At 34.9% G+C, this 12,114-nt stretch overlaps 1 protein-coding gene across 3 annotated transcripts; it reads left to right on the top strand.

Moving 5' to 3' along the window:
* Positions 1–7,414: 7,414 nt before the first annotated feature.
* On the top strand, positions 7,415–10,781 carry LOC125664480 (uncharacterized). 3 transcript variants are annotated; one of them, XM_056150960.1, is made up of 6 exons: positions 7,415–7,557; positions 7,659–7,708; positions 7,980–8,111; positions 8,902–9,076; positions 9,536–9,567; positions 9,670–10,781. In XM_056150960.1, the coding sequence occupies exons 1-6, from the start codon at positions 7,481–7,483 to the stop codon at positions 10,101–10,103; spliced, it is 900 nt and encodes a 299-aa protein (XP_056006935.1). In that variant the 5' UTR covers positions 7,415–7,480; the 3' UTR covers positions 10,104–10,781. The 3 variants fall into 3 exon arrangements, with proteins under 3 accessions (XP_056006935.1, XP_048753217.2, XP_048753218.2); XM_048897260.2 differs by having other exon boundaries at positions 8,875–9,076; XM_048897261.2 differs by having other exon boundaries at positions 7,418–7,557; positions 8,929–9,076.
* Positions 10,782–12,114: the final 1,333 nt, after the last annotated feature.

Here is a 12,114-nt window from a genome sequence, read left to right as displayed (position 1 = left end):
ATTTAGTAAAGTATGAGACTTGTGGTATTCAATCAAATCCATACCAGATAAACTGACATGGTTCATATCTCTCCCTCTTGTTTGTCAAGCAGCATCTAATAACACTGTCATATCATCATGTGTCTCACAAACGTAGCATGCATACACATGTAAATCAATTATATATGTAATCAATTTCTCTGTATTTCATTATTATTTGTAAAAGGTTCTGCAATAATATCAACTTATTATTTTCATCTGCCATTTCAGCACTGCATTACTACATGTTTCATTAGCAACTGCGTTAAAATACCACCTCATCTCCATACCTTTCCTGATGCGGACGACTGCGTCACTAAATTTGAGTAAGAATGGTTGAGAGAGAAATTTGTCATGACAGTCTCAATTTCTTTCTAAAGCAGAGGCCAAATTGACATTTGTATGCATGTACCTGCAAAATATATTCTACAACAAAGCAATGCATTGTAAAAAACTATTTTGTAATAAAAGTTTATACAATGATTAGCATTAGGCGACAGGAAAAACCTATGGAGTACTTTTGAATTGCAAACACATGGTATATACATGTAAAAGATAGGGTTACTTTACTAATGTTGTGGAAGGTAACATAATCAAACCTTTGTTAATCATTTAAAAAGTTTGCTTGAATTACACGACCTGTGCTCTCACCTCCCTTATTTGCAAGTATATGCGCATGGTCAGATTTGATGACATTGAGGCAAGAAACAGGATCGGCATTAACATCCCTTACTTCTTTACCGTGTTTCTAACCGGTTTATTTACGAAATCATCAAAATGAGTGCACGTAGGCGAGCATTGTAGAAATCGTTTGAAAAGTCTCGCAATGTTGGCATCATTAATGACACACACTATATGAACAGGATACTGCTGGAAGATGAATCTGGAGAAAAACAATTACAGAAATAATTTTTATAATAAAACTTTCAACATTTCTATCAAACATCACAGTTCATTCTTCAACTTTGCCTACCCTTTTAAGTGCCAGCTGTCGAATTCTGTCTTCAGGACAATTTATAAGCACCATCCCTTGAATCATATGAACATTACAACGTACACGACTTGTCAACAAAATAGGAAATAAACTCTAGACGACAATTTACGTTTACCCCCCATTGACCATCAATATAAAACAAACAAAAATCCAATAAATTGATCAATTCCATTTGATGACGTTATCTACGAAAGCATTATTACATGTACGTCTTAAGAATTGTTTGTCCTTAGTGATCCTAATCGGCTTTCGTAGTTATCAAAAGAATAATCCTTATATTGATTATTATAATTTTTCAATGTCAATGAAGATTACTTTTTTTTTCAAGAAGATGAATAAAGATTCAAATCTTGTTCAATCATTCTAGGTTAAGTGATTAATTGATATGAATCAATTTCATTCCATTAAAGTTAGGCACAATCGGCGGTGTAAGGTGCACATGAGTTTAACATTTTTTAGTATAATTTGTAATATGACAAAGGTAATGATGTTGTAAAATGATAAAATAAATTTATATTTTTCAAAGAACTTCATTATTAAAAAATAGCTCCTGTGAAGATTTTTGAATAATTTTAAATTGTCAATGTTCGTGACCTTATTCTTATTCCAAGCGAATATTTCGACTATTATCGTATTGTTGTTCTTTGTGATGCGTGAGAAGTCACGAACAAATTGCCGAATATTTAATATGTGATCTGTTCATAAATGTATAGAATATCATAATCCCCACGCACTACTTTCACATTTTTATCGTATATACATGTATCGTCCTTATTTCACAATATCTAGATTTTGATGTGATCTTTTTTCAAAAACTTTAATCGAAATAATTTCATTCACTTGGTATACTAGTATTCCAAAAGTCTCGTGGTCATCTCGTAGATATCAATCAACATTTGTACTGGCACTATGCATCAGTAGAGAGATACGGATTAAAGCAATCAAAAAACCTATACCTTTAACGCTTTCATGTGTTGAATGATGGCTGTCGATTTTCATAGCAACACGATTGGCGTCTCCATCGGATGAAAAAAAATCGTCTTAATTAAATCAGTGAATATGTTCAATTGTTTAGAATGTGAACTAAATTGAAATTAAGATGAATGATGAATATGTATTATGAAGATCTAGAAATATTGGTATACTGAGGATTTGATATACCTGGGCATTGTTCGTTGATCATGTTACATATTCCTTTGCAATTTGTCGAACACTGATTCTTACATTGTCTGCCAAAATATCCATCAACACATATGTCACTACAGTTTGTACCTGATGTTCCTGCTTCACATTCTACAAAAACTCAGACCTTTAAGAATATATTCGATTTCAGTAGTTATAGGTGTATTTATATAACAAAATCAGAATTTCTATTGTAATTAAGATCCACTGATCTAATCACGTACAGAATTAAACCTTACAAAAGACACCACCAGGATATATTGCAGATCGAAGCCTCAAAATCATTATCTAAAAAGTGATATTTCTAAGGGGGATATATTGTCCATAAGAAATTAACATTAATTCGTTTTACCTGCACATCTGTTATTGTGTAGGATATAACCAGCACAGCAAATTCCTGGACTGAAATTTAATATATTCATGAATATCTTTTATTGTTTTTGGCACAATAACACAATTCTTAACAATTAAAACGTACTCTAGAATGTAAACGATTCACTCTTACCTACACATATTAGGGTCCAGCGTGACTGATAAACAGAGAAAAGTCAAAAATATGATGACAATCAAAGTTTCCATTGTGTTTGCATTCAAATCATATCTGTTTATACTTCCTTATATAAATGCAAAGTGGCCATAGCCGTATCTCCCTATTGACCAGGATATAAGTAGAAGATAGGATAAAAAAATTTACTCATGTGCATTTTGAATACATTTAGCATATTTTTTTTTCTATTTTCATGTCTTAATGAAACATTATTCTAGATTCAGCGAATTGCTTGTAAAACGGCATCCTCTATTACCGAGATCCCACTATATTACATGAAATTACATTTTGAAACAAATAGACAATGAAACAAATGATTAATAGATCAAACATCTTAAAACATTTAAAAACATACATGTATTTATTCAGATTGTTATTACTTGATTTAGTCTATTAGTGGATCATTTTTATTAACGATGTGTCTTACTAATATCTGTCTTTTTTCGAAGTGTGTAGTATGAGATATTTCTTTACGTTATACATGTAAGGTGAAGATAACGAACAGTGATCAATCTCATAACTCCTACAAGCAATACAAAATAGATAGTTTGGCAAACACAGACCCCTGGACACACCAGACGTGGGATCAGGTGTCTAGGAAGAGTAAGTATCCCTTGTTATCTCTTTAAAAAATTTGAGATTTGAATAGCATACAACGCAGTCATGCCCCCCTCTCTCTCTCTCTCTCTCTCTCTCTCTCTCTCTCTCTCTCTCTCTCTCTATATATATATATATATATTCGGAAATGAGCATACATCTGCTCTCATGATATCCAGAAACTGTGGTGTAGTATTTTATATTATATATGTAGTTTCCATTATCTGAGTATGGATATATAAAACGTAGAAAAACGAGCGATATATACAGTTCAGATAAGTATCAAGAACACTTATGCAGAACAAGAAAATGAATACTTTTAAAAAGGGAGATCACTGTTTTTGTCTTAACCTTTCATCGTAGACTGTGATGTGTGTCACTGCAATCAATTTAGGGGTGTGTGGTGTATCCGAACCCGATGTTTATTCACACATTGGAATGTATCCCTGTGAGCTCGAAATAAAGGACACCACAGAGTCATCCACTTCTGCTTCATACTTAGATATTTTATTGAAAATAGACATTAACGGCAAACTGACAACTCAACTGTATGACAAACGGGATGATTTCAGCTTCTCCATCGTCAACTTCCCATATTTGTGTAGCAATATTCCATTATCACCTACATATGGTGTTTATATATCTCAACTGATTCGATATGTAAGAGCTTGTTCTGCGTATAATCAGTTTTTAAATCGAGGTAAGCTAATGACAAACAAGTTGATGGTACAGGGATTTCAACAATCTCAATTGAAGTCAGCATTTCGCAAATTCTATGGTCGTTATAACGATCTACTTCGTCCGTACAACCTCGCATTGGGTCAAATACTGTTTGACGTGTTTCATACCGATTGTTAAGCCGTTCTTGGCACACTGATTTTGACTGCGGATAACTCCGTTTACCTGATCGGGATATAGGGCTCACGGCGGGTGTGATCGGTTAACAGGGAATGCTTACACCCCCTAGGGACCTGATCCCACCTATGGTGTGTCTAGGGGTCCGTGTTTGCTCAACTATCTATTTTGTATTGCTTATAGGAGTTATGGGATTGATCATTGATCGTTATCTTCACCTTGCATTAATAAGAATTGGAGAGGCGGATCTCCATAACCAGAAAGAGTATCATCGCCATTGTTTTACAGTGGTGGGAGTAAATCAAATAAGAATTCTAACTATTCTGAAGAACTTTAAGTAAATTTCAAATCCCAACGATTTTCTCAAATTCGCAACATCAACACTTATAACATTTTAACACTTTACTTGAACATTCCTTACGATAAATTAAAGACTAGACTTTTGACATCATAGTTAGGGGATTCTTACTCCTCCTAGGCACCTCTGGTGTGTCCAGGGGTTCGTGTTTGCCCAACTATCTATTTTATATTGCTTATAGGAGTTATAAAATTGATCACTGTTCGTTATCTTCACCTTTCATATTTCCTTCTTCAACAAGAATAGGAAAAGGAAACATTCATATCAAGTGATCATTTATCTAAAAAGTACTGAAAAGTTAAACACCACTCTACTTTTACGCCCAGAAGTATTCTGACGTTGAAATTAGAAATATGTCGAAATTCTTCGTTGACAACATCTTCATAGTCTGGGGTGGTCAGGACTTCCAAAAGTATGTTGGAATTCCCATGGGTATGAATTCTGCTCCTTTGTAGCCTTACCTAGTTTGATATTCTTATGAGGCAAAGTTTATTTAAAAGCTTCTACATGAGATAAAAAAAATCTTGCTTAAGATAAAAATTTAGATATATCGTTTTATCTATTTCATTGATCATTTTCATTCATATGTCGATTCGATATATCCCAATTAACTCGAAATAAAGGAAAACACACGGCCCTCCACATCTGCGTCGTACTTAGATATTTTATTAGAAATGCATATCAACGACAAACTAACAGCCCAACTTGATGACACCAAGTAACTGACCATCAACACCAGGAAACTGACTATCAACAGCAGGAGACACTGACCATTAACACTGGGAGATTGACCATTAACACCGTTAGACTGACCATTAACACCGGGAGACTGACCATTAACACCGTCAGACTGACCATTAACACCGTCAGACTGACCATTAACACCGGGAGACTCAGAATTAACACCGGGAGACTCACCATTAACACCGGGAGACTCACCATTAACACCGGGAGACTAACCATTAACACCGTCAGACTGACCATTCCCACCGTCAGACTGACCATTCACACCGGGAGACTGACCATTAACACCGTCAGACTGACCATTCACACCGGGAGACTCAGAATTAACACCGGGATACTCACCATTAACACCGGGAGACTGACCATTAACACCGTCAGACTGACCATTGACACCGTCAGACTGACCATTAACACCGTCAGACTGACCATTAACACCGGGGGACGTAAAACAAAGAACCAATCAACAACCAATAGTAGTTCAATTGGGAAAATGATTTCAAATACATTTGTTGAAAATAGTAATTTTGAAACTCAGTAACGGAAGCTTCAAGATGAAAGACCATGTATGCAAACTTATCACTGAAGATAATATGTTATACGATAGTCCTCCTAGGCACGTGATCCCACCTCTGGTGTGTCCAGGGGTCCGTGTTTGCCCAACTATCTATTTTGTATTGCTTATAGGAGTTATGAGATTGATCACTGTTCGTTATCTTCACCTTGCATTAGATAAAACATCAAATCAACATTATGAGGTTTGAAAGCATTGGAAACGAGATTCTTCACATAGAGATACAATATGGAGATCCTGTGAACGTAGTGATTAACCACCAAGTCACAATTCGAACACAGCCAGGTGGAGGAGTGTTCGAGGGGACGTTCCGTTTGAATAAGGAATTCGGTGTGTCAGACCTCGTGAGTGAAATCAACAGACTGAATAGGTACAATGAATCTTCGGATACAGAAGTTTGAAATTAAAAAAAACTTTGTTATTTTTAAATATTCACATAAAGCTAACAAGACATTATCTCGGTCACTATGACTTATGACATGTCAAGATCAATTTAGAAATTTTGGAAATCGAACGTGTTTGTCAAGACCACGCAATTATAATCGATAACAAGGAATGCATATGTTTCCAAATTGCTTCATTAGAACAGAACAAAACATATACAAGTATGTGTACACACAATATTTATCTCATATAGTCAAATTCCAGAAGGATTCCATAGTTTCTTTCCTGTAGCCTAATGCTAATAGCATATAGAAACTATATGTAATTTTGCGCTTGATAAATGAATAAAATAATGATAATTATAATCATTGTATAGAGTTTTATTACAAAAGAGTGTTTTTCAAATAATTGCTTTGTTGTAGAATATAGTTTGCAGGATACATATCTTGGATATAATTACATTAAACAAAATAGGGAAAAAAATGAATTCAGAAATTCGTTATTTCAAATTAGAAATTAATTTTTGATAGGTCCTAAATGGGCTTCCGTACTCCTCAGTTCTTTTACCATACCGCCTGAAAATTATGTTGAAAATAGATTATAATATTATAAATAGTAGATCGCTCGCTCGCCCCAATATTTTTTTTTGTCATTTGTCCGATTGATTGATTGATTGTATAATGTCTAACGTCCCTTTTGAGAATATTTCACTCATATGGAGACGTCAACAAGACCGGTGAAGGGCTTCAAAAATTAGGCGTACGCTCGACGCCTATGGCCATTGAGCAGAGAGGGGTCTTTATCGTGCTACACCTGCTATGACACGGGACCTCGGTTTTTACGGTCTCATCCGAAGGACCGCCCCATTTAGTCGCCTCTTACGACAAGCAAGGGGGTCCTGAAGACCTATTCTAACCCGGATCCGCATGGAATCATTTGTCTGAAGAACAAGGAATTTTATTGGTGTTGCCTAAGAAAAAAAATATAGCAAATGTTTCAAGCTTTAAGAATATGATATACGTTTTTAATCCATACCAGATCTCAAGAATGGGAATTTATTCCTTGCAAACAATGACCCAAGAACGGTGATATATATCAACTTATATACATGTATTTTTAGCACAATCACGTATCATTACTTTTGATTTCCTGTTCGATGGGGATGTACTTATATGACCTATTGTTTCATTTGTATCAGGAAGTATAGAGGGACTGTTTTGGAATGTGAACATGATGGATGGTATGGTTTTCGTCATATTTCTGACTTTTGTTTGTTTATCAGTCACAAAGGACCCTAACATGTGTGGGTGAGTGAGAATCGTGTACATTTTATATGTTTTAATTGATAAGAAATCGTGTTATTCCGTTCAAAAACTCAAAATATCTTCATGAATATATTCAATTTCAGTGCAGGAATATGTTGTGTCAATTACATACTACACAATAACAGGTGTACAGGTAATCAGGAATCATCTTATATTTCTTAATTCAATCATTTAATTGTTCTTTTGTAAATAGTAATTTCGAGTTTTTGATGTATTATGAAAACGTGACACCAACGAACAATGATCAATTATATATATTGGGGGTGTCCCGTGAAAGGTTAAATTCTATACGTCTTTAGAGCAGTAGATCTTAATCAATGATAATATAAATTCTGCTTTGATTATATAAATACAGGTATAGTCACTGAGATCAAATATCTTCGTAACAATTTGAATATATGTAGAATGTGAAGCAGGAACAATTGGTATAAACTGTAATGAAACATGCCCTGATGGATATTATGGAGCACGTTGTCAGAATCAGTGTTCTACAGATTGCAAAGGAACATGCAACAAGATCAACGGAAGTTGTCCAGGTATTTATGTTTTGATCATAATGCTAATGTTTGCAAACTTCTCTTTCCAGTTTTCCCTTGTAATTCGGATAATCAATAATTGATTTCTAATTTTTAAGTCGTTTCAATGTCGATATAAAATAAATACGGGATATCAGAATCATTAGTTCGTCCCCGGTTCCGGTAAGGTTTTAATATTTAGTCTGTCCAACGAGATCACGTTCTCTACGTTAATTTTGACAATTTTTCATGAATCAAGTACACGTTACTATCAGATAGAGTGAGTCTAGGCGCTTTGTGTCGTTTTTCAAAGTTGTAGAGCGGGGAGCAAACGGAGAAAAAAAATTCCGTCATATCTCTATAGAAATTCTCTGTTACATGTAGCAAGAAAGGTTTTTATGTCGTATAAAAGGGGGATGTCACAATTCATTTGTTCAACTTTGCATTTTCAAAATTGCACGTATCTGGAGATTGATGCATACATTGTGATTATTTTTTATACATTTTTTTTCATCATTTGGTTGTTATAATGGTTGTTATAATGACTCGAGAAAATCTCGCCTAATAAATACGGTAGAGGAAATAAACGGAATTGTAGATTTTTTGTTTTGTCTCCGCTACCACACATCAGAAATGACCAAATTATGGTTTTGCTACTAGGCTATTCGCTAACAACTTTCTCAAAAAAATAATCTTCATATCAAGCAGATAGTTTTGTAAGTGTTGTCCAAGTGACGCATCATTTTCATAACTTCTTTTTCTGAAGAGTTTCAAATTGTTATAGTTCCGATATCCCGTATTGATATAACAGTGACTACAAATTACACACCACAAACAGACTCACATAACAACAGTACGGAGAAGAGCATCGAGAAGACAATAGAGGATTTTCTGAAGGAAAGCTTGTGGATAATTGCCGGAGTATCCTCTGTTCTCGTTTTTCTTATCTGTGGGTGTATCGGAGCCTTCTTCTTCTGTAAAATATGGTGCGTATTCTAGAATTTGACAATTTAATTTTCAAAGTTTTCATATTTTGAATTTGTTATTACGGATTACTCCGTTGACTTGATCAAGCCAGTGAGCTCACGGCGGGAATGAACGGTTTACAGGGGATGATTACACCCCTAGGCACCTGATCCCATCTTTGGTGTATCCAGGGGTCCGTGTTTACCCAACTATTTATTGTGTATTTCTTGTGGGATTTATGATACTGATCACTGTTTGTTATATTCGCCTTTTATAAAACACGTTACACAATTACCATATATTATTCATTAAATGTTACATTTTAGAAATGAAAGTCACGGTTACAGATCTGATTTAAAGAGTGAACATAAACAGCGAAAACCATAGATATTATTATGTACAACGCCAATCAACGTAAATAGATGCACCCCAATGATATTGTGTTTGCAACATTACAATTTCATGTTTCATCTTTTCAGCAAATGCGTTGGAAAGAAGAGAAGAACACTTGGTAATGCTCATCTAATGTTCACCTATTGTCCGAATTATTTTTTTATTACATTTCATAAGCAGTGATTTGAATTCAAAAGTCTACTTTTTCTTTTACATGAAGGACGAAATCCCAACCAGGACACACAGCCATCGTATAATGTGCGGTATGAGAGTGATAGGGACATGCAGGACTTATCCACTAACATTATCCGACCTCCACAAAGCAATGGGAATGGATCTGTTAATGGATCAGCCAGTAAACATGTACCCGAGACACCTAATGTTGAATATAAAAAGCCCAAAGCAAAGAAACGATACAGTCTGGTCCGAAAATTCACTGTATCCCAGGAAGTGACATCATGTTCCAATATGTCTGAGGAAGACAATGATGTGTTCGACAGTGATGAGTGTGATGACTATACAAATACTTGTGGCGGCGTACAGATCTCAGGACTTCCATCAAAGCAGTCCTCCTTTAACACGTTTCTGTCTCCATACGAAAACTCACAGTCAGGGAATGACGACAGCACAGAGTATGGGAAATTATGGAGATGACAGCAATAACACATATTCTTGTGTACGGAAATATACATGATATTTCCTTTGATTATACTGTAATCATTTCAGCGGGATTCAAATTTTAGCTACTTTAGAGGTGATATCTTTCAGAATAGCTGTGTTTATCTTTTCTTATACAGACAAATCGCTGAATCATGATTATGCCAATTAGTGCAACAGCTCTTACTGATACCCTAAAATAAGTAGATGAACAGGAAATGACAGTAATTTTTCATAAACAGCAACAAAAAATATGTTTGTCTTTCAGAATAAGGCAGTGAATTCCATTGGTCGAGGGCTTATCACGTGAAGGAGACAACTCGTGATACCCCCTCACGTGCAGAGTGACAACTGTGTCCCTCCCTGTAGACGATACAGTTTTGATAGTGCAAGAGAGAGATAGCACTCTAATGATATGTAGGACCATTCTATTAGTGACGTCATTGTCAACATTAATGATCACAAATAACCCTATTGCGAAGATAGATATGCTTTGTTTAACATATACATCTAATAAATTATAACATTGAGATTAAACCAAAACACTACATGAAGTTGGGGTAACATTAATACATGTATCACCGCTCGAAAACCAGTGAAAATTTATTTAATTTTTTTGCAGAAAAACTTGTTCCGATTTTGTTGACGTTTTGAATAATAAATCAAATCAATAAATGTTTGATAGTTTTTTTTTAAAGGATTATAAAACTATTGTAGACTGCTTAGCAGGGAGACATCACTAATAATGAAGCATAGACACTCTCGGGTGATAAGCCCACTACGGCAGGACAATTTGTCATGTCTTTCTGCTAAACAGTCCATAATTGTATGTCACAGGATGAAATAATTCATGTTTAACATACTAATATAATTTTATTGCGTTATTCATTTCATCGTAAGTCGTTTTCATTTCATTCATATTAATCGGGATGAACGCTGATTGGTAGAGAGAGGAGTGTGCTAAGACAACAGCAAAAGCTCTATTTGAGAATTGCATTTGTCATTATAGTTTTCCAGAGAGGCTACATTCCGATCAAGGTAGAAATTTTGAAAGTAAAGTCATCAAAGAATTGTGTAAAATTGCTGGTGTCAGTAAGAGTCGAACTACACCTTATCATCCAATGGATAATGGTCTTGTGGAACAATTCAATCAAACCTTGATTGAAATGTTGGGAACTTTAGAAAATCACAGCAAGGAAGACTGGAAATCACACATACTTCCTTTAGTACATGCATATAATGCATCAAGACAAGACACCACAATATTTTCACCTCACTATTTAATGTTTGGATGGCATCCTAGACTTGCTGTCGACACATTTTTAAATTTAGATGACTCAGATACATCAAGCTCAACTAGTCGTGCAAATTATGCAGAAAAACTTAAAGGCTAAAGTTTGCTTATAATGTTGCCAAGAAAAACATTGAAAAGAATACTTCCAGGCATAAACATTACTATGACAACAATGTACGTTATTCCAAATTAAGAGATTGGTGATCGTATCTTAGTTAGACTTTTAGCAAAGAAAGGGAAAAGTAAACTATCTGACAAAAGGGCAAACATTTCCTTATGTCGTTTTAGACATTCCAAATTGCGATATTCCTGTATACAAAGTTCAAAGATCATCTGACAAAGGTCAACCAAAATTTTTACATAGAAATTTATCATTACCCTTTATGTGTCTTTCAGATGATGATTACACTTCAGAAATCCCCCAAAATGTTTCCAAACGAAGTAAGTACACTAGGAATACAACAGAGAAAAAGACAAGAAAGCGTGAGTATAAGTACCGATAGCGACCCGGAATCAAGCGATTCAGAGAGGGATCGAATCATAGTTGTTTCCAAACCCGTGTCATCTACGAATAGAGATGTCTTAAATAGTTCAGGTGTTAATCACAATATTTGTCTCAAAGTTCAAGTGAACATATGAGATCAGGTGATTTAGAGTCAATCTATACTTTTAAGTGTTGCAAATAGTAGACTCTCACTACAGCGAGAAACATTT

This window comes from Ostrea edulis, chromosome 1, assembly GCF_947568905.1.
Source record: "Ostrea edulis chromosome 1, xbOstEdul1.1, whole genome shotgun sequence".
Lineage (NCBI taxonomy): Eukaryota > Metazoa > Mollusca > Bivalvia > Ostreida > Ostreidae > Ostrea > Ostrea edulis.
The sequence above is the reverse complement of the archived record's forward strand: the minus strand, read 5'-3'. Positions and strand labels throughout refer to the sequence as shown.

Coding starts and splice junctions, on each gene's coding strand:
- LOC125664480 (XM_048897260.2), top strand. CDS start 7,481: ATGATGGATGGTATGGTTTTCGTCATATTTCTGACTTTTGTTTGTTTA. Junction 8,112..8,874: donor GATCAACGGAAGTTGTCCAG/GTATTTATGTTT, acceptor AAATTGTTATAG/TTCCGATATCCCGTATTGAT. Junction 9,568..9,669: donor AAAGAAGAGAAGAACACTTG/GTAATGCTCATC, acceptor TTTTACATGAAG/GACGAAATCCCAACCAGGAC.